At 39.6% G+C, this 20,357-nt stretch overlaps 1 protein-coding gene and 1 long non-coding RNA gene across 16 annotated transcripts in view; one reads left to right on the top strand and one right to left on the bottom strand.

Annotated features, from left to right (window-relative positions):
• Positions 1-20,357, bottom strand: part of SYNE2 (spectrin repeat containing nuclear envelope protein 2) — a 326,466-nt gene that overhangs the window by 104,506 nt on the left and 201,603 nt on the right. For 13 of the 15 annotated variants that reach the window (XM_061429086.1, XM_061429085.1, XM_061429088.1 and 10 more), the window contains 7 exons: positions 19,339-19,461; positions 17,730-17,912; positions 15,265-15,396; positions 11,924-12,121; positions 11,240-11,314; positions 9,930-10,040; positions 4,227-4,343 (listed from right to left, as the gene is read on the bottom strand). In XM_061429086.1, the coding sequence (XP_061285070.1) occupies positions 4,227-4,343; positions 9,930-10,040; positions 11,240-11,314; positions 11,924-12,121; positions 15,265-15,396; positions 17,730-17,912; positions 19,339-19,461 (939 nt within the window). Of the gene's footprint in view, positions 1-79; positions 646-4,226; positions 4,344-9,929; positions 10,041-11,239; positions 11,315-11,923; positions 12,122-15,264; positions 15,397-17,729; positions 17,913-19,338; positions 19,462-20,357 lie in introns of those variants that run through there. The other 2 variants (XM_061429098.1, XM_061429099.1) reach the window with 1 other exon arrangement.
• LOC133254814 (uncharacterized) lies at positions 133-14,040 on the top strand. Its single transcript, XR_009738773.1, has 3 exons — positions 133-222; positions 12,634-12,965; positions 13,100-14,040. It is a non-coding gene; the product is annotated as an uncharacterized LOC133254814 (long non-coding RNA).

The raw sequence follows: 20,357 nt of genomic DNA, 5'->3' as shown, positions 1-20,357 counted from the left end.
ATAGCATTTCCCCCAGTTAAAAGAAAAACAAATATATAAGGGCAGAAGAAGTAAAAACAAAAAGAAACGAAGAAGGCACCTCCACAGGCATAGCAACAATCACGTGACCTGGCGCCCCAGGTTTCCAAGCAGCCAATCTGCATGAACACAGGCACAGAGTTCCTGGACACGGAGGACGCAAACAGGCTGACGGTTCATTAAACGGTGGGTCCCAGGAGACAGGTGAGTGTGCGCGAGAGGGTGTGCATGTGGGTGTGTGTGTCTGAAACACTGCAGCGAATTGGCCAGTGTTTAAAGTTGCGTGACACATGATTAAGCAATGCTTACATTGCTATGCCCTCTGTTCAAACAGAAAAAAGAGATCTTTACACACTGGTGGGGACACAAGGAAAATATGTTAATACCTCACACTTTTAACTTAACATCTTAAGTGGTTAAGATTACAAAATATTTTAGCTTTCCCTCCGCCCTGCTATTACTTATCTTTTTCTATTAAAAATAGCTTGAGTCAAGTGATAAGCTTCATTGGGGTAATTTGGAAACTTTTCTCGTATTCTTGACTCTCTAAAGTTAGTTTTTAGCTTCTAGATACTCAAATATTACCGTGTTAAGGAATGGATACTCACAGTATAGTATAAAGAAGGCAGGATGTGTGTGATGTATTCTTTTTATATTCAAACAACCAGGTTGTTTATCAATCCCATAGAAAAATTTCTCCCAGGTACCAAGTAAAAGTATTCTGGTGATTATGTGATAGATACTTCCAACTTGGAGGCAAAAGATAAACCAATACAGATATTTGCTTCCCACATCTTTTTCCAAAATACTGAAACAGTATTATTGACCTTTCTAGAGGAATATTTTTAGGAATAAGGATTTGTGTTTTGCTCTACCAAATTAGTGATATCTATTCAGGGCTTCCCAAGTGGCTCAGTGGTAAAGAATCCACCTGTTAATGTGGACAGAGGATACTGGCGAGCTACAGTCCATGGGGTCGCAAAAGAGTTGGACATGACTGAACGACTAAACAATGACATAAACATTTTATTCATTCTGATTATGAGGAAAAGACAATGTTTTCAATATATAAGGCTTTGCTAACTACATCTCAGCATCTAACAAGGCATAATTTTGGCCAACTGAGAAATGGGAGTTGCTCACAAATATATACCCTGTCTCAACTTAAGTGCCTATTTCCTAATATTTATGGAATTTTGTTTAAACACAGAACTTTCAGTACAATAGAAACAGACAAAATTGGTAAGTGGTAACAAAAATATGCAGGATATGAAAATACCACTCGTTTTCACATACACTCTGATGAGGATTATAAGAGCTGGTTCAACAGAAGGGTCCTCTGAGTTGTACTCATTCCCCTTGACCATCTCTTTACTTCACAGATGCCTGCCTTTTCTGCCAAAATGCTATTTCTCCCCTGCTTTAATCAGGGTTTTCTTTAAGCATCATCTTCCTAAGGAAGTCTTTCCAGTACCGTGTTTTCTCTATAGCTCATACGCAGTCGGATCCACATTTAGATTCACTCATTTCAATTTTCTTTTTTAATTCTGATCTTTAAAAAGGCAACTCATATGTGAGTTTACTGTCAGACATCAATTTCTAGTCATCTGATTGCTTCCTAGTTTTCAGATTTTTCAGATATTTGTCAGATATTATAGCTCATACGCAGTCAGATCCATAGATTCATCCATTTCAATTTTCTTTTTTAATTCTGATCTTTAAAAAAGAAACTCATATGTGAGTTTACTGTCAGACATCAATTTCTAGTCATCTGATTGCTTCCTAGTTTTCAGATTTTTCAGATATTGTTATATCTCAGTGGCAAAGATTTTGCAATCCCCCTTTTTGTCACCTAAGATAAAACTCTGTTAACAGTGATTGATTGATTAATTAATCTGCAATAAGAGATTTTCCATTTGCTTTCCCTATTTACTCAAAAACATTATTTGAGCACCTACAACTGCCACAGATGTTAAAAAAAAAAAAAAACCGACAAAGTTGAGTTTCTTTGTTTTCTCTGCTGCTGCTAAGTCACGTCAGTTGTGTCCGACTCTTTGTGACCCCATAGATGGCAGCCCACCAGGCTCCCCTGTCCCCGGGATTCTCCAGGCAAGAACACTGGAGTGGGTTGCCATTTCCTTCTCCAATGCATGAAAGTGAAAAGTGAAAGTGAAGTCGCTCAGTCGTGTCTGACTCTTAGCGACCCCATGGACTGCAGCCTACCAGGCTCCTCCGTTCATGGGATTTTCTGGGCAAGAGTACTGGAATGAGTCGCCAGTGCCTTCTCCACTAAGTCACTGAATTAATGAGGAAATATGGAAGCTGGAGTACTAATCTTGGTTTTATTTGCTAGTTATTTGAACTTGGAAAGAATCCAAAAGTAATGGAAGACAAAAAGATTATCTGTAACAGTAGAATTTCAATAGTTGAAGGTGGTCTGGGAAACGTGCCAGGAATCAGTTCACATCTTTTTTATAGCCAAAGAAATCCAAGTGTGTTTAATGTTTAATCAGTTCACACCCCTCCCATCCCACCACATTGCTTCTGAGAAACTCAGGCCCAGACATAAATTACTTGCCCAAGGTCACAAAGTTTCAAGATTTTTTAATTCTGAGTCTACATTTTTCCCCACAGTAGTCTGCCTGCTGAGTATCTTCTTCAAATGATAACCCCACATTTTAAAAGCAGAAATTATTTTAATCAAAGTTTTATAACTGTATATTTTGGAGGGCTAAAAAAACATGACCACAAATATGTCTTGTTAGAGAATTATGTCATCTAGAGTCTAAAGCATAAATATAAATTAATAATACCCAATCTTTTACTGGGTTCTAGAGCTAAGCTACTGTGCTAAGACTATCTCATATTTTATGCCACAAATCCATTATTCCCAGTGTACAGATGAGGAAACTGAGGCTTAGAGAAGTTATTCAAACTGCCTATGGTCACTGGATTCAATCCTAGACCCAGGATTCAATCTCTGATTTCATTATGCCTTGGGGTCTACAAGTCCACATTTTTGACATAATTCTGGCATTCAAGTTAGCCTCTCAGTCAATGAATGTGGCAGTGCTTGATTTCTGTACAACACATCGCTGATTTGAGTACCAAGATCCAGTTAAAATGCAAATGAGTTTTCTGGCTGTAGCAGTATTTCATGCCAAAATACCAAACCTTTAAATACTTTTCCATCAATTCTACAAATATCTGCACACACCACCCCCTTTTATAAAATGCAAAACTGCCTGGCTAAAGTGCCTAGCATGCTAAGTCGCTTCAGTTGTGTCTGACTCTTTGCGATCCCATGGACTGTAGCCCACCAGGCTCTTCTGTCCATAGGATTTTTCAGGCAAGAACACTGGAGTGGGTTGTCATTTCCTCCTCCAGGGGATCTTCCGGACCCAAGGATCAAACCCACATGTCTTACGTCTCCAGAATTGGCAGGCGGGTTCTTTACCACTAGCGCCACTTGGGAAGCCCCAAAAGTGAAGGATCTGCTGTTTTTTGAGGCTCGAACTCAGGATCTTCAGGTTATGAGACTGATGTGCTGCCTACTGTGCTAAGAGGGAAGATTTAGGTAAAGTGCCTGACCTAAATGCATTTGCACAAATACTAAATATGCTGCTGGGATGGTGTGGTGGCAGCTTATTTGGTGAGGCCAAATCTGCCTCAGTTTTACATCTTTAAATACTAAATATTCAAATTAGGAAGGCAGACTGGAATATTCTGAGTCTACCTCCTTATTCCTCCATTTACTAACTGTACTTTTACACCCTGAATTTTGATTTTGCTTTTGTAAATGCATGGTACATGTTAACCTACCTTATTTAATCTGTGGATTAGAGAGCAAACACAAATGCCTCTAATGTAATAGGTAGATAATTAACATTCGCTCTCCTCCACTTCTGTCACCCCCATAAGTTGTATCTACAGAGAAAAGAAGGGGATACTACTGGAAAGGCTGGTTCATCCTGGCACGTGGTGAGTGAGGAAAAAGCCTTTACTTGCCCTGTGCCACGCTTAGTCTCCATGTAAATATCTGATGGAAAATCTTCCACTTCTCCAGCGTGGCGGCACACATGGAGGTGTTAAGGTTCACAAAGACCTCTTGCTTGGTAAAAAAAATATCGCAAAACACAGAGAGCCCGCCGCCTCTGGGTGCTAGTCCAGGGGTTTGGGCAGATGGCTCATCAGCAGCAGGGACCTACCTCTGGTGTTTGGTTGGGGCCCAGGGAAAATTCTGGGCCTCGCTCAGTGTTCAGCAGGTCTGGTTCAAGAACCTGTGCCATGGAACTATCACATGTGCTTATTTTCCCAGCTGCCTCCTGTAAAGAAAAGAATCAGGTTCAGAAAAGTTCCTGCCCTGAAGCCTTACAAGTCCTTTCTGCACCTGCTCAGTTTACAAGTCACCTGCTTACAAAAATGTCTAGACTAGTCAGGTACATTGAGAAAAAAAAAGTCTGCTCATTAGGGGAAAAAAATCAACTTCTTCAAGTTTATCTTTATTTGAAGACTTAAATCTCCAAAGCTTTGTGGTTAATGAGGAACACATAAGAAATCCAAAGAATTGGGTATTTAAATGAATTATTATGAGAACTAAACTTAAATAAGATTATGTGATAAAAGTCCTATTTCCAATAATGGAGGAAAGATGAAACTTTAAAATTTGGGAACAACTATCTTATCCAGGCACTTCAGGAAAAACATAACCAAATCTCGGTCTCACTGCTAACAATGAATTCCAATTGTATCTAATATTTAAATGTAAAGGATACACCATAAAAATTATTGAAGGAAATATGAGCGAATCTGTTTCCGTTCTAAGAGTGGGAAGGGACTTTTAAAGCTTGACAATAAAGGGAAAAAATGTTAGTATTAACAACCTAAATAACATGTGCCACAAAAAGACATCATAATCTACGTTAAAAGAGAAATAACAGATTGAGATGACATCTTCCAAACTGTTAACATCTTTAATGTATTAATTAGTTTTACAAATAAATAAGGACAACATCAACTTCTATGTAGAAAATGACAAGTGGCCTGGATACATGATTCATAAAAAAAGAACATGAAAGCCAATTCATACCTGAAGTGATAGTCAACATCCTTAGAATATATGCAATTTAATCCACTGGCTATGTTTAACTAAGGTTGAAAATATCCAATATTAACTTGGGGTCAGAAAAGAGGCATTTCCATGCATTCTGGTAGAAATAAAATTATTGTCTTTCTAGAGGACAGTTTAATGATGTATGTCACATTTTAAATGGATGTACACTTTGATCCACTTGCTAGGTTAATCAAGGTTAAACAATGGGAAAATGAAACTTACACAAAAGACCAGTGTGGTGGGAAAAGTATGCATATTGTAATCAACCAATCTTGACCGCTGTACTTACAAGCTGCGTGATATTGGACAAATTAACCTGGACTCTCTGAGCCTCACCTGCTTCATCTTTAAAGTGGCAACACAACCCACTCACTCATTCCTGTGATTAGTAAACAAGATGACACATACAAAGCACCTAGTCATTCCTAAGAGCACCATGTACTGAAGACAGTAACTGCTATTAGAAAGGTATGAACCAAGAACTAAAGGTAAAGCTTAGATAAAAGTGGGAACGTAAGCTGGGATCATGCAAAGTCTGGAATGCCAGGCTAAGAACACTGCATTTTATTCAGTAGAAATCAGAATCTAGGAAAGACTTGAATTTAACATGAACTGCTTTAGGAAGATCCATCAGTTAAGTATAAGATGTATAAATGATTGGAGGCTACAAGTCCACTTAGAAGACTCCTCTCAAAGTCTAGGGAAGAAGTTAATAATCGCCTGGAATAGGATAATGACAAAAATAATGGGAGAAGAAGGATGTAAAGACTGAATGGACATCACTTGAGCAGTAGCCATAAAAGGCCAGACAAATGAGGTGCCTGAAATGACTCTGAAGTCTGTCTCAGACACTGATAAGAGAGTTGTATCACTAACAGACACTGAGAGATTACGAGGCAGGGTAAGCTTTGAAGAAAAGTTGGTAAATGGTTTTGAGAAAACACATTCAAAAAGAGAAATGTATTTGGATGGTAGAAATGTGGAACAGATTTACAGGAAAAATCAAGACCAGAGATTTAATTTGGGAATCTGTGGCATAGAGGTGACTACAAAACTTATGAGAGGAGAAACTGCCATGAGACAAAACAGAAAAGAAAGAAGGTGGTAAACCACTGGGGGAAATGCCCACTATGACAGAGATGGGTAAAGAGAAGGAGCTGGAAGAGGGGCTGCAGACAGATGAGACGAGAACGTATAGAATTAATAAAGCCAGAGGAACGCTGCATTTCAAGAAGGAAGAGGTTGCTACTGCTAGAGGTCAAGAAGGATCAGGACTAATAAAAGGGCACTTCAACATGCAAAAAACAAATATCATGGCATCCAGTCCCATCACTTCATGGCAAATAGATGGGAAAACAATGGAAACAGTGATAGACTTTATTTTCTTGGGCTCCAAAATCACTGCAGATGGTAACTGCAGCCAAGAAATTCAAAGATGCTTGCTCCTTGGAAGAAAAGCTAAGACCAACCTAGATAGCATATTAAAAAGCAGAGATATTACTTTGACAACAAAGATCCATCTAGTCAAAGCTATGGTTTTTCCAATAGTCATGTATGGATGTGAAAGTTGGACCATAAAGAAAATTGAGCGCTGAAGAATTGATGCTTTTGAACTGTGGTGTTGGAGAAAACTCTTGCGAGTTCCTTGGACACCAAGGGGATCAAACCAGTTAATCCTAAAGGAAATCAACTCTTTAACACTCATTGGAAGGCCTGATGCTGAAGCTGAAACTTCAATACTTTGGTCACCTGATACAAACTGACTCATTGGAAAAGACCCTGAAGCTGGGAAAGACTGAAGGCAGGAGAAGGGGACGACAGAGGATGAGATGGTTGGATGGCATCACCGACTCGGAGGACATGAGTTTGAGCAAGCTCCAGGATTTGGTAATGGACAGGGAAGCCTGGTGTACTGCAGTCCATGGGGTCACACAGAGTTGAACACAACTGAGTGACTGAACTGAAAATTAATATCCAGAAGTCAATGGCAGTATAAATATAGCAAGGGGCAAAATCTCGATTACAAATGGAGCCAAGAAAGAGGAGCACCAACTAAAGACATTTAGCCATAAATGAAAGAGGAAGCACCATGAAATTGATCTGGAAAGCAGGATCAAGAAATTCAACACATTAAAGTAGCATATTGAGGGCTTTCCAGGTGGCTGAGTGGTAAAGAGTCAACTCGCCAATGTAGGAGACACAGGTTTGACCCCCAATTTAGGAAGATCCCACAAGCTGCGGAGCAACTAAGCCCATACACCACAATTATTGAGCCCGTGCTGTGGAGCCCGCAAGCTGCAACTACTGACGGGTGCCCAGAGCCTGTGCTCTCCAACAAGAGAAGCCAGGGCACCACTAACAGAGAGCGGCCCCTGCTCCATGCAAGTAGAGAAAAGCCTGGGTAGCAAGGAAGACCTAGCACAGCCAAAAAGAAACAAACAAATTACAAAGTAGCATAATCAGCCCAGTACAGGACATCAAAATGTAGAAGATAAAGTTCCTGCTTCTTATGAAACTGTGTCAGATCGATGTATAAAACTGTGATAAATTATAATAACTGAGGTTCAGAATGCTATGGGAAAACAAAGGGAAAGAACAGGGGGATTCTTGGAGGCAGTGGGAGTTGAAAAGTGACTTTATGGATGAGCAGGAAGGAAGTCCTTAGGCAGATATGGAGAGAAGGGTACCCGTGGAGGCAGAGCAGTTCTAAAGAGATGGTCTGGGCTTTGGGAGGGATAGGGCAATGAGGGAAGGAACTTGTTAGGGAAGGGAAATCTGAACACTTCTGAGGTAGAGAGGAAAGGACATGACCAAGAAGCAGAGATCGAAGATGCTGGCATAAGTGTTCCCATGCCAACTATCAAAGAAAGGACTGGCCTGGGAGCTGGGTAGGGTCAGCCCCAGTCAGGAGGCAGGTAAGGGGGGAAGTGTGGATCATAATGATGCAGAGATCCTTTAGAAGCAAGGGAAAAACGTCGTCTTCATATCAGCATGAAATGATTTTCTAATGTGAGGGCATTTGCCCTCTATTTTGAGAGACTGAAGAAGTTTATAAGTTCACAAGGAGCAAAAAGTTGTTATTCATTCATATCTGACTCTTAGTGACATGACATTCACTCATGTCACTAAGTCCTGTCTGACTCTTAGTGACCCCATGGCCTGCAGCATACCAGACTTCTCTGTCCTCCAATATTTTCTAGTTTGCTCAAATTCATGTCCATTGAGTTGGTGATGCTATCTAACCATCTCACCCTCTGCTGCTCCCTTCTCTTTTTGCCTTTAATCTTTCCCAGCATCAGGGTCTTTTCCATTAAGTCAGCTCTTTGCATGGCCAAAGTATTCAGCTTTGGCTGCAGTCTTTCCAATAAATATTCAGGATTGATTTCCTTTAGCATTGATTGATTTGATCTCCTTGCTGTCCAAAGGACTCTCTTCAAGAATTTTCTCCAGCCCCACGATTAGAAAGCATCAGTTCTTTGATGCTCAGCCTTTACAGTCCAACTCTCATATCTATACACAACAACTGGAAAAACCATAGCTTTGACTATAAGAACCTTTTGTCAGCAAAGTGATGTCTCTGCTTTTAAATATTCTGTCTAGGTTTGTCAAAGCTTCCTTCCAAAGAGCAAGCACATTTGAATTTCATGGTTGTAGTCACCACCTGCAGTGATTTTGGAACCCACGAAAATAAAATCTGTCACTGCTTCTACTTTATCCTCTTCTACTTGCCATGAATTGATGGGATCGATACCAAGATCTTAATTTTTCGCATGTTGAGTTTCAAGCCAGCTTTTTCACTCTCCTCTTTCATCCTCAACAAGAGGCTCTTTAGTTCCTCTTCACTCTCTGTCATTAGGGTAATGTCATCTCCATATATGAGGTTGTTGGTATTTCTCCCAGCAATCTTGATTCCAGCTTGTGATTACCCAGTACATCTCACATGATGTACTCTGCATATAAGTTAAATAAGCAGTATAACAATATACAGCCCTGACATACTCTTTTCCCAATTTTTTAAACCAGTCCATTGTTCCATGTCCAGTTTTAACTGTTGCTACTTGACCTGCATACAGATTTCTTAGGAGACAGGTAAGGTCTGGTACTTGCATCTCTTTAAGAATTTTCCACAGTTTGTTGTGATCCACACAATCAAAGCCTTCAGCGTAGTCAATGAAGCAGAAGCAGGAGCAAAAAGACTTATTTCATTAGTTTATCTTCCACACTACTTTGTTCAAAAAGAGAACTCTCACCCTCAACTGCTCCCCCAAAAAGAGGCATGTTAAATGCTTTAACCACATTGGTCAACCTTTTAGCTGCTCCTTTAACTGTTTTTGTTTTTTTTTTTTTCAGTTTGGATTTTCACTTAGGGAGTTTTCCTCAGGTAAATACTTACAGGCTTCCCTAGTGGCTCAGTGGTAAAGAATCCACCTGCCAATACAGGAGACGTGGGTTTGATCCCTGGATCAGAAGACTCCCTGGAGAAGAAATGGCAACCCACTCCAGTACTCTTGCCTGGAAAATCCCATGAAGAGGAGCCTAGTGGGCTACAGTCCATGGGGTCGCAAGAGTCGGACATGACTTAGGGACTCAGCAACAACATTATCACTGAGCGCACAAAAGAAACGCAACTAATACTTGGCTGCCTTTGCTTTGTCCAGAGGTAGCGGTAAGAAGTTTAAAAATTTTCAACCCACATAGATTCCCTCCTGAAACATTCTTTCAAACAAGAAACTCTTTGCTTTGACTTGCTATCCCTGCCCATCCCCACCCCCAAGAAATGTGACCTGCACAGCATTACCTGAATGATTGTTCCAGAGGATGAGGATGCCCTGTCCTCCTCCACGTCCTTGTCATGTTTCCAGAGTAAAGACAGGAACCCGGAAGACGGCTCTGCTTTCTTATCTCCACTCTAACACAGCAATCAATTGATTAGCAGAGGGAGGTGATTTCCTACCATCATAACAGCATCCTCCTTATATCTTTTATGTAATACTCAGCTTACCAGGCAGTATAACTGCAGTCCTTAATTCCACCCTCTCCTCCCCTTCCCCCACTATTTATCATTGATTTCTTTGGCTAACTACATCACAGGAGTCCAAATGTGGTAGCTCTTCCTAAAGCCAAAAAAATATTCTTAAAGTTGGCAGTCAGTTCATGTCCTACAAAGGGGACCTTTAAAACAGCACTTTAGGAATTTCATCTGCCTTGGTAAATGTAATCTCAAAGGCTCTTTAACAACATGTATTTTTTTGACTGGTGTCAAAGACAAACAATGATTATAAACATATCAGCTCAGAGGCAAATACAGGTCTCAAATTAGAATCATACTGAAATGCACTCTTATTTTGGCTCCAGCACCTCTTTCATTTTCAAAATTTTCTCTGCTATGAAGAGGTAGAATCAGATCACAAAGCTGTCTGCGGGTCACTCCTCATCCGACCACTCAGCCCCACGTGTCCCAGTGATATGGTGAAGGACTACAGGCTATTCCGTGTGACCATGGAGCTACTGAGCAATCTATAAAATGAGCAGGAAGAATGTCTGCTCGTTACGTAGGAGACATTAAAAACCGTCAATTGCTGCAATTTTCTTCCCTTTGGCTCAGACCCATTACTGCTTTAGTTCTTAAAGTATGAAATGGAAATTGATATAATGAGGAAACTGGTAAAGGTCTCATTCAACCCGTTCTGATAGGAGTAGTAACATAGTAGGGTTAGTTGCCAACACCGTTCTCCGTGTCCTTGGCAGTGCTGTCTGACTGCAAAAGTAATTCAAATATGGAAAGATAAAGCCACCAGGAGTGCCAGCCAAACAGCAAACTCTCAAAACTTCAGAGAAAGTACTCAGAACTCAGGATATGACAAAGAACTTCATCTTCTCCCTTCTGCCAACAAGTGTGTCTGAATTACATTTATCCCACTCCGGCCTGAAGTAGGTTTATATGCACTTAAACATTAATAACATAAGATAACTACTTCAACCACCCTTACAAAATACTGGCATCGAATTTGAAAAATCCTTATGTTTCCATTCATTTTAAGATCTTCTCATTGACCTTTTAGAGATTACGCTTCTACCAAACTTGAACGAGAAAATCATTTTCCTTACTTCACTCTTCAGAGAGCTCTCTTCTGCCTCTTCCTCGAGTGCTGGCAGGAAGGACATGGAACTCGTTCTGTTCAACTGAAAGGCACAGTACAAAGACTTTCAGCCGGGTTGCTGTTCAACTTCATCAGGATCCCGGCCCGGCTGCTTTTTTATGTAGCTAATTTTTTACTCTCTTTATCCAGGATGCCCACCCACACAAGTAGCCTCTGGGTTTAGCAACTCTCAACTCATCCAGCCAAATATCATGACTCGGTCAAATCTTAGATCCCTTTCATTTGCATTGCCTTCTGTGGCCCCTCATCAAACAATTCAAGAATGCGATTCACTGATGTAGATTCAAAGTGGGCTTTGAGAGGTGCTGGGCCCATTTCTGAGTTTGAAATGGGCTCACAGTTTGGTAGGAAGACACTTCAAAGGGTGGCTGCCACCCACCTATCCATAGGATTTCATAAGCACCCCCCCTTAAGTAACTTGGGCATAAGAATTCTGGATCGAGTCCAGCACAGACACACCCTGAGAATTAATATTCACTCGTGAATAATCTCAGGCAGAGTATTTCCTCGTGAAGAAATTCCTTTTCTATAGGCCATAAATATAGAGGCCGCAGGTTTTCCAGATGAAAAATACTACCAATTTAAAGCTCTTGAGGAATGTGGGACCATTGTTAACTACAGCCATACCCACCTTCCACTCAGAAGCATCCTTCTCAGCCCCTGTATTCTCCTCGGATGCCCCGACTGACAGCACTTCCTGTTCTAATTCTTGCTGTTTTTGCTGTAAATGCTGGTGAAGATTTAGTATGGCAGCCTTCAAGTCCACCACCAGGTCTTCTTTCTTCTGGTTCAAGCTCAGAATCTGCTTTTCCATACCTTCGATTTCTCCCTATGCAGAAAGAATGTTTGCATTGGTTTGGGACATCTGATGCCTTTGCCACAGGAGCCTGCTGCATTTGGTGCAAGGGCTGAAGTTTTTTCTACGCTGTGGGCTTGCACAGCCAGGAACTAGTCCCTGGTATGGCATAGTTCCCTTCCCTCTGGTTGTGTTTCTAAATGGTCCAGGGAGGGTTTATGATCCCCCTTATAGGATGCTTTAGCCTCACCTGACACCCTGTTAATCAATCGCTGGGGGTCAAATGGTGGCTCAGAAATCTGTAACAAGCCCCATGGGTGACTGTGGAGTACAGCCAGGGTTGCCTCACCTCAGTAGCCATAGGATTGATCGGCCAGAATCCACAGGGGTAAAGAACCACACTTTAACAAACTTCCAGAAGATTTGTATGCAGACTAACATTTGGGAACCACTGAGAGAAAACAAGGCTAGAAATCTCACACTTTTATTGTCACTTTTGAAGCCTTCTTTAGTTTTCCTAAATTTATTTCCTTTTTTTCTTACAGCCAAAGCTTCCTACCATATGGGAATAAATAAGCAAATAAAGGTGCTGTGAAGTGTAATTTGTTACAGGAATGATGAAGAAATAATTCCAAGCTTTATAAGGTTAAAAAATTTGTGTGACTGATATGTGGGAATAAAATGTCATACATGGGCAGTAAAAGTGCAGATGCCCACTGTCTGTCCAGGAGGATTACAGAGTCATAGAATCCTGGATTTGGAGGGAACGTCAGGCGTTGTCTTGTTTGACATCCTCCTCTCCAGTACTCTGAAAGGCATCATTCAAAGCCTGAGCTGTATCAGAAGACAGACCTGCTCCTTTTTAGCAGAACTTCAGGTACTGAAATTTTGTCCCTAACGTATTCTTTAAACCCTGTGTTCATTCATTCCTTTTTTCCTTATTTCTTCTTTCAGTCCATCTATCCTAGAGACATTGATAGAATCATCTTTTTTTTTTTTTTTTTTTTTTAGAGACAGAGAAACTCCACCTATGAGTGAAAGTTCTGAAGTCCAGAGAAAGAAGGTGATCCTTCCAGAGCTGCAGCCAGCGACAGAGCGCAGACCTGGACTTCTGACACCCAGCCCCCATGACTCCAGTGCTACCGCACACATTCTGACACCATACCCCTATTCTGTTTGAAATGAACCTTCTTGTGATTGCTTTGGGAAATAATTCAATCTGAGTTAGCTGTGGTGTGCGTCCCTTTTCCATAAGCACTAAACTTCAGAGCTACAGTGCCCCCCAACAGACATAACATTATAGCCATTAGAACAGCACTTAGAGAAACAGACCAGTCTCCAGAGCCACTGGAATTATGGAGGCAGAGAAGGGCACAAAGCTGCCATTCTCAAAGCAGTATTTGCAAACCCCAGGAGGTCTGCACTGTATGAGGTCAAGATCATTTTCATAATAATACCAAAATGTTACTGGCCTTTCTCACTGTGTTGACATTTTTCACTGTGTGATGTAGTAAAAGCAATGGTGGGGAAAACTCCTGAAGTCTGGTAGGAACCAAGGCAGAAACATCAACTGTATTAGCATTACTAGATGCTTCATATCTAGTAATTTAGGATCATACTAAATTTAGTAATTTAGTATCATGAATTTAACTGCAAAAAAAGCCAACTTCAGTTAAGAATATCCTTGATAAAGAACATGTATTTTTAATATTCTGTTTGACAAAGTGCGAAGCCTGCATAAAGCACTTCTGCTGTATACCAAAGTTTAATGGTTGAGGAAAAGCACTCATGTGATTAAGTTTCAAGCTGACCTATCCATTTTTTTCCCCATAGAATACTATTTTTACTTGAAAAAAAAGACAGTTGTTAAACTATACATACATATGTACATAATACACAGATTTTTCTGAAGAGGTAACATCTGTAGATGTTAATAAATGTGAATTCTTTAATATTGGCTACTGAGATGTGTCATCATTTGGAGGATCTACATAACAAGTCAGATAAGTGTTTTCCAAATGATCAAGCATGATGTTATAAAATCATGCATGGTTGGAGATCCATTCCAAGTATAAGACAGACTGATGGATTTTAATGCAAGAGTATGAAAGTTCACTGACATGGCTCCAAATTCCATTTAACAATGAACCTGTGAGTAATGCTACTTGTCAGAGTTTAGTGTCATTTCAAAGGATGTCCAAAATTATTCAAAAGCATTATTAAAATATTTCTCTTCCATGTATGTGTCTTTGAGAGGTTGGAAATCTTTATGTGCTTCACACAAAACTATATACCTCAAAAGATTGAATGCAGAACCAGGTGAGAACCTAGCTGTCTCCTAGAAAGCCAGATCCTCATGAGATTTGCAAAAATGCAAAACAATGTCACTCTTCTCACTATATTTTTTCCCTGTAAAATATAATTTCCATTAATATTTAATGGGTTTACTATCACTATTTTAAAATAACAGATATATTTACATTTCTGAACTTTAATATACATGAAAGCTCTTTGGAGTTCTTGAATTTTTTAATGTAAAGGGAAATATGACACTGTTCTAATACTGAATCACTAACACATTGAGTCTGCCTTATTGAGTCCACCACTTAATAGCTTGTGTCATCTTAGACTCCCTCATACTTCACTTTAGATATTAAAGAATTTGACCTATGACTCACAGAAAGAATACCACAGCAACTGCTTGCCAACACCAACTTGATGGCAATAGAGAGTTAACATGCAAACCATTGTAACTGGGCCCGTAGGACATTGTTAATTATGGCATATGGTGAGACTGCTTAGTATATGGAACTCTTTATTACAACATCATTCAGTCTTTACCTCTAAAGCCCAGCCTGCATGACCCCTATGTCAGAATGCTAGCTGGGAAGTCAGGTTGTCCAATACCGTGTGTAACATCAGCTTCTTTGGTACCAGCCAAAATGCACCAAGTTGAGGCTAAAGATACTTGAAGAGACTTTCATTATGATAATTATATAATAGCCTATTTAATGAAATAGGCATAGAAAGTAATCATATACATAAAATACCTTCAATTGAAAGAGATAAGTAGGAAATACACCAGATCATCAAAAAGGTTTCTAGATATCAACAGCTTAGAAAGTGAATGAACTGCTGGACAAATGAATGAGACAGATGAAATGAAAGAAACATACCTGTACTTGTGACAGGTTGGCAGCTTGGTCTGTTGACATATGTTCATGGGAGAATTCAGCTGGATAATTATTTAAGATCTGCTTCAATTTTTCCATTTCTTCATTGCATTCATTTGTCTGTTTTATGGCTATCTATAAAATAAATCCCCCAAAAGAATCTGTTACAATCCAATGACTAGACCAATGGGTTCCTTTCAATGTCTAACCCTGTTCTAAACTCCAATCAATTCTATCAAATACACAACTACACAGTTTTTAATAGGGAATGGTAGTCTCAACATAGAGGACAACATATGCAAAGCTGGCACCTGACCGACTTGCTCTACTAGATGCCAGAGCACCTTGGGCAATGCTGGGAGTGGAATCAGACATACATTTGCTCTTAAGTTGTCCCAGTGTAATGGGCTTATTCTGGGACGCATTTGATAGCATATAAACAAAGAGGCTAAGTTTTATGAAATTACTGATAGTCACGTAAGACATTTAATACATATTCCTTGTCATATTTCTACACAAAGAGGTGACAATCCTAACTGAGAATGGAAAGGGCAAGTGATTTGAGAAATGATAGATTTCCCTGGTACAGACTCATCCTCACCTGGTACTCTTTGGGATCTGTGAGGTATATTTTGTGGTAAGAGGTTGAGGCTTGAGAGTTTGAAGAATAAGGCAGACCAGAACAATATCTGGAATCTGGTGTTAAGAGCTTGAACCTACCAGTGTGCTAAATGATACAATCAAAGTGTGATGAAAGTCAAAGAAATGGACTTCAAAAGAAGATCTGGATATTTCCTTGGTATGCTTCACAATGAAACCAAATGCCTTTTGAAACTACAAAGTTTCTGGTCGACACAGAATTCTTCCTTATATTTTCTTTAACATTTAACTATAATTTTAGCCACAGGCTGGAAATGAATAACTATGTTCACTGCACACACCTGTTTCCCAGCCCTCAGTAATGAGCTGCATCCCATTACTCCCCCCAAAAGTAATTTGTCTTATTTTCTACAATGAGAGCACTTACAACAATATCTAACTAGAAATTAAAAGAAATGCACCATATTCTATGATTTGCATTACTATCAGATTACTTAGCTTTGAAATACCTGAGATGATATCTGATTTCCACTAACACAATAAGATGGAAAATTTTAGCAGCACAGCTTGATATCTAACTTGGTACAAAACCTAATTTCCTCTTCTATTTCCCCCTTTCATCTTGTGAAGGAGTCATTTTAAAGCATAGTCAGGACTGTTATTTTCTTTTTCTAACCAAGAGACCAATAAAACACAAAAAGATGAAAAACAGATCAAACTTTCTATCGTTGCTTTTTGTTTTCTCTTTATATTATTAAAAAAAATAGTACATTGAGTGCCAGATCTTTTTTCTCCCTGTGGGTGTTAGGAAATAACGTCAACAGATTAGTAGCTAGGCAGAGAGACTGTGAGCTAAGACTCAAACCAGAGATACAATATCCTCAAATCTTAGGAGAACAGAGTGACCACCAAATGTGAATGAAACTGAAGAGGGAGAAGGAGATAGCAGTTTTCTTCCTATAACTAGGGTATGAGTGGGAAGGAGGAAAAATAACTTTTTCTCCTACCCTGACCCCCTAATCAAGAACAGTAGGCAGAATGTGGGAGTCTACTAAGAGGGTTGAAAAGTCCATGGCTGTTTCAGGAACTTTCTTTCCCTATAGGAGTGGTTGTTGATCTAGATTGTGTGTTTGGAACACAAACCAAAGTAAAATGCAATTTTTATCTATTCTTTGGCTTGAGATCAATCAAAATGTAAGAATAAAAAGAAAGCCCTCAGGGAGAGGCTAGAAGATGCCATCAGTTAGAAAGAAGAGACTCTAATATGAAGAATAATACTAGGAGGCTAGAAACCCCAATTTTTGTCTTATTCATACATAAATTAATCCTAACACATGTTAACTCTGGTATTTTATCAAATCACCTAACCTTTGGACACTAGTTTCCTAACGTGTAAAAATAAAATGGCAAAGTGCCTACTTGACCTGCATCATGTTGGTAATAAAATGAAATGATTAAAAGGAAAGCAACTGAGATGTATAGAGAGATTATTGTTGGGTCTGTTGGCCTCATGTGACTGCAAATGCACTATGCAGGTTGAATCTTTTCCCATAGCATTTTACCCACGTAGATCTTCAATTATTAAAGAATGGAATGAAACAGACCATAACTATGCTTCAATGTCTTCAACCAGAACAAGGGTAAGAGCTAAGAAAAAATCATGTTAGCTCCATTTGAACAATAAAATGCTCTCTTATATCAATGCTGGCTCCTGGATAATAATACTGGAAGAGACCAAAAAGAATCAACACAGGCAGTGTCCGACTGTCATGGGAATTTGATCTACCCAAGCTTTAAAACTGAAAACAAAACCAGCTTTTGCTGAATATTTTCATCCAACAGGCCGGCTGTCATCACAAGCCACTCACCTTTAACAACTCATTTTGCTCCTGAGTCATGTTTTCCAACAGTTTTATGTCTTGTAAAAGCCGATTTGTCCGCTCAAACACAGGCAGAGGCTTCATTCCTGTCTGGGGTAACCTCAGTTCCACTTGGTAAGACACGATTTCAGCAATGGTTTTCTTCATGGGACGTATATTTTCCAATATCACCTTAGATAAACATGGTACACAAGTGGGGGACAAAAAGGCCACTCTTAAGTCGATTAAATATTAAACTTCTGTCTTTACAGTTTTGAAACAGTTTCTTAGCTCAGGTTGAAAAGAACTAATATTACTTGTGATCTGGTAGTTAGGGGGTCTCCGGAAAGAATGTGGGGGGCAAAAGTGCCCTCCAGCACAACATGACGCATTTGGACAGCCTTTCTTCCTTCTCCCCTCCCACCTCTGTCCGTAGAACCATTGTTTCGCTTTCTGTGTTGTTGCCAGGCAGTGAGCCACGTAAGGTAGGTACTGCCCTCTTACTAACTCTCACAGCAACTGCACCCAGCACAGGGCTTCCCACTAACAGACCCTCAAAACATGCTTACTGCACTGAAGGGATATCTATCCTGTCAAATTTCTTAAGTCTCAAAAGTATACTTCTACTTCATTCTAATGACATCCTGTCCATAGAAATCTGGATTTACATAGTGAATAAATTATAAGACAGTATTCACTTTACTAAGCATTTCATATACATTATTTCCTCTAATCTTCATAACTGTCCTAGGAGGCAGAGATCAAAACACGTAAGGAAATTGGGTTCATAGAAGTTAGAAGACCCACATGAGGGCACATCACAAAGAGGCAGGGTTGGGATTAGAACCCAGGGCTGCTTGAGCCCAAAGTCCACGCTCTTAACTGATAGGCTGAGGGGGAACCAACATCTGCCTGCTGTTCAGTATGTCCCAGCTTCTGTGCTAGAGGCTCTGTATATGTTATAATTGTCCAACATAATCACTGCATTACCACCGCATAGTCATGAAAGCAAATCCAAGAAATATTAACCAATCGTGTAAAGGCACAGAGGCAGAGCAGCTGAGGCTGGAACCCAGTTCTCCTGACTCAGAGGCATAAGCTCCTAGACTATTAAACACTTAGGTTTGACTTGAAGGAAAAACTGCCAAACCTTGAAGTTTTAGGAAGAAATTAATTGAAAAAATAACTTATAGGAAAATGATCTTTATACAGAGACCACTATGAATAGGATTTAAAACATGATGCTGCTAAGTCACTTCAGTCGTGTCCAACTCTGTGCGACCCCATAGACGGCCTCCTACCAGGCTCCTCTGTCCCTGGGATTCTCCAGGCAAGAACACTGGAGTGGGTTGCCATTTCCCCCTCCAATGCATAAAAGTGAAAAGTGAAAGTGAAGTCGCTCAGTCGTGTCCAACTCTTAGCGACCTCATGGACTGCAGCCTACCAGGCTCCTCCGTCCATGGGATTTTCCAGGCAAGAGTACTGGAGTGGGGTGCCATTGCCTTATAGTCATTCTCAACTTGATCTTGCTCTTACTTTAAATCACATATTATTACATATTTTTAAATAAGCATAATAAGTACTAAGAGAAAAGATTTTTAAACAGATCTATGCTTACCTCTCCATGCTTAAGATGTTCTTCAGGTGAAAAATCAAATATTTCTTTGGATAACAGGATAGCTTTGATTTTTGAAACTTTCTTCTCCATTGATTTTACTTCTGTTTCAATGGCAACCACATCCTAGAATTTCATAAACAAAATAACACACTCACGCAGCATATTATATGTTAATCATCTTTATAAAACACAATTTGTTGCCATTTATTTTCACGTTTAACCAAAACATGTTTGCCACTTGTATCTCTTAAAAACTAACCAAGTGCTTCACAGATAATGTAGATTGTTTTCAATAAAAATGCTGTTCTGTTAGTAATGGCATGTAACAGTACAAAGCACTGCATATAGTTGCTGGGTTAAAGATCCTCGAGAGGCCAATATTTAATTATTTATGCTATGAGAACAAAAGCAGAATGCATCTGAAACAATTTTAAGTAAATTGTCAATTATGTGCAAACTCTTTAGATTTATCTTTGGAATGTGCTCAAACACTTGAATACAAGTGGGTCTAATGTTGAAAAAAAATTCTTACTACTCTAAGTAGAATGATACAGTCACCCTTGGGAAGCAAACACACAAGGAGCTAGAAAACTGACAGATTTTCTTGCCAATTCCCTAACAAACTGTTGTCATGTGCAGCATCATTAAATTACCTTATAACCTACTCAGGTTAACATAAACAATAGATCATTTGTCCAGTGGCTATTCTCCCGTCAACTTCAACCTCTAGAACATGGCCGAAACATTAAAGTAAAAACGCTGCAATTTTTGCTATCAAACCCCCATATTTAAGAATATGTGCTATAAAACCTGCATTTTAAAGTCCACTCACACTGTAAGAAGGCCTTCAGATCTCTAGAGCTTAATGCAAATAAAGTGCAGCAAAAATAAGGTATGCCTAATAATGAAGGAAATAGAAAAAACTACATAGAAATCGACAAAGGGTTTCAAATTATAGCAATTTAGAGCCATTCAATACAGGACAAACATAACTCTACAAGCAAATGAAGCAGTAATTA

This window comes from Bos javanicus, chromosome 10, assembly GCF_032452875.1.
Source record: "Bos javanicus breed banteng chromosome 10, ARS-OSU_banteng_1.0, whole genome shotgun sequence".
Lineage (NCBI taxonomy): Eukaryota > Metazoa > Chordata > Mammalia > Artiodactyla > Bovidae > Bos > Bos javanicus.
The sequence above is the reverse complement of the archived record's forward strand: the minus strand, read 5'-3'. Positions and strand labels throughout refer to the sequence as shown.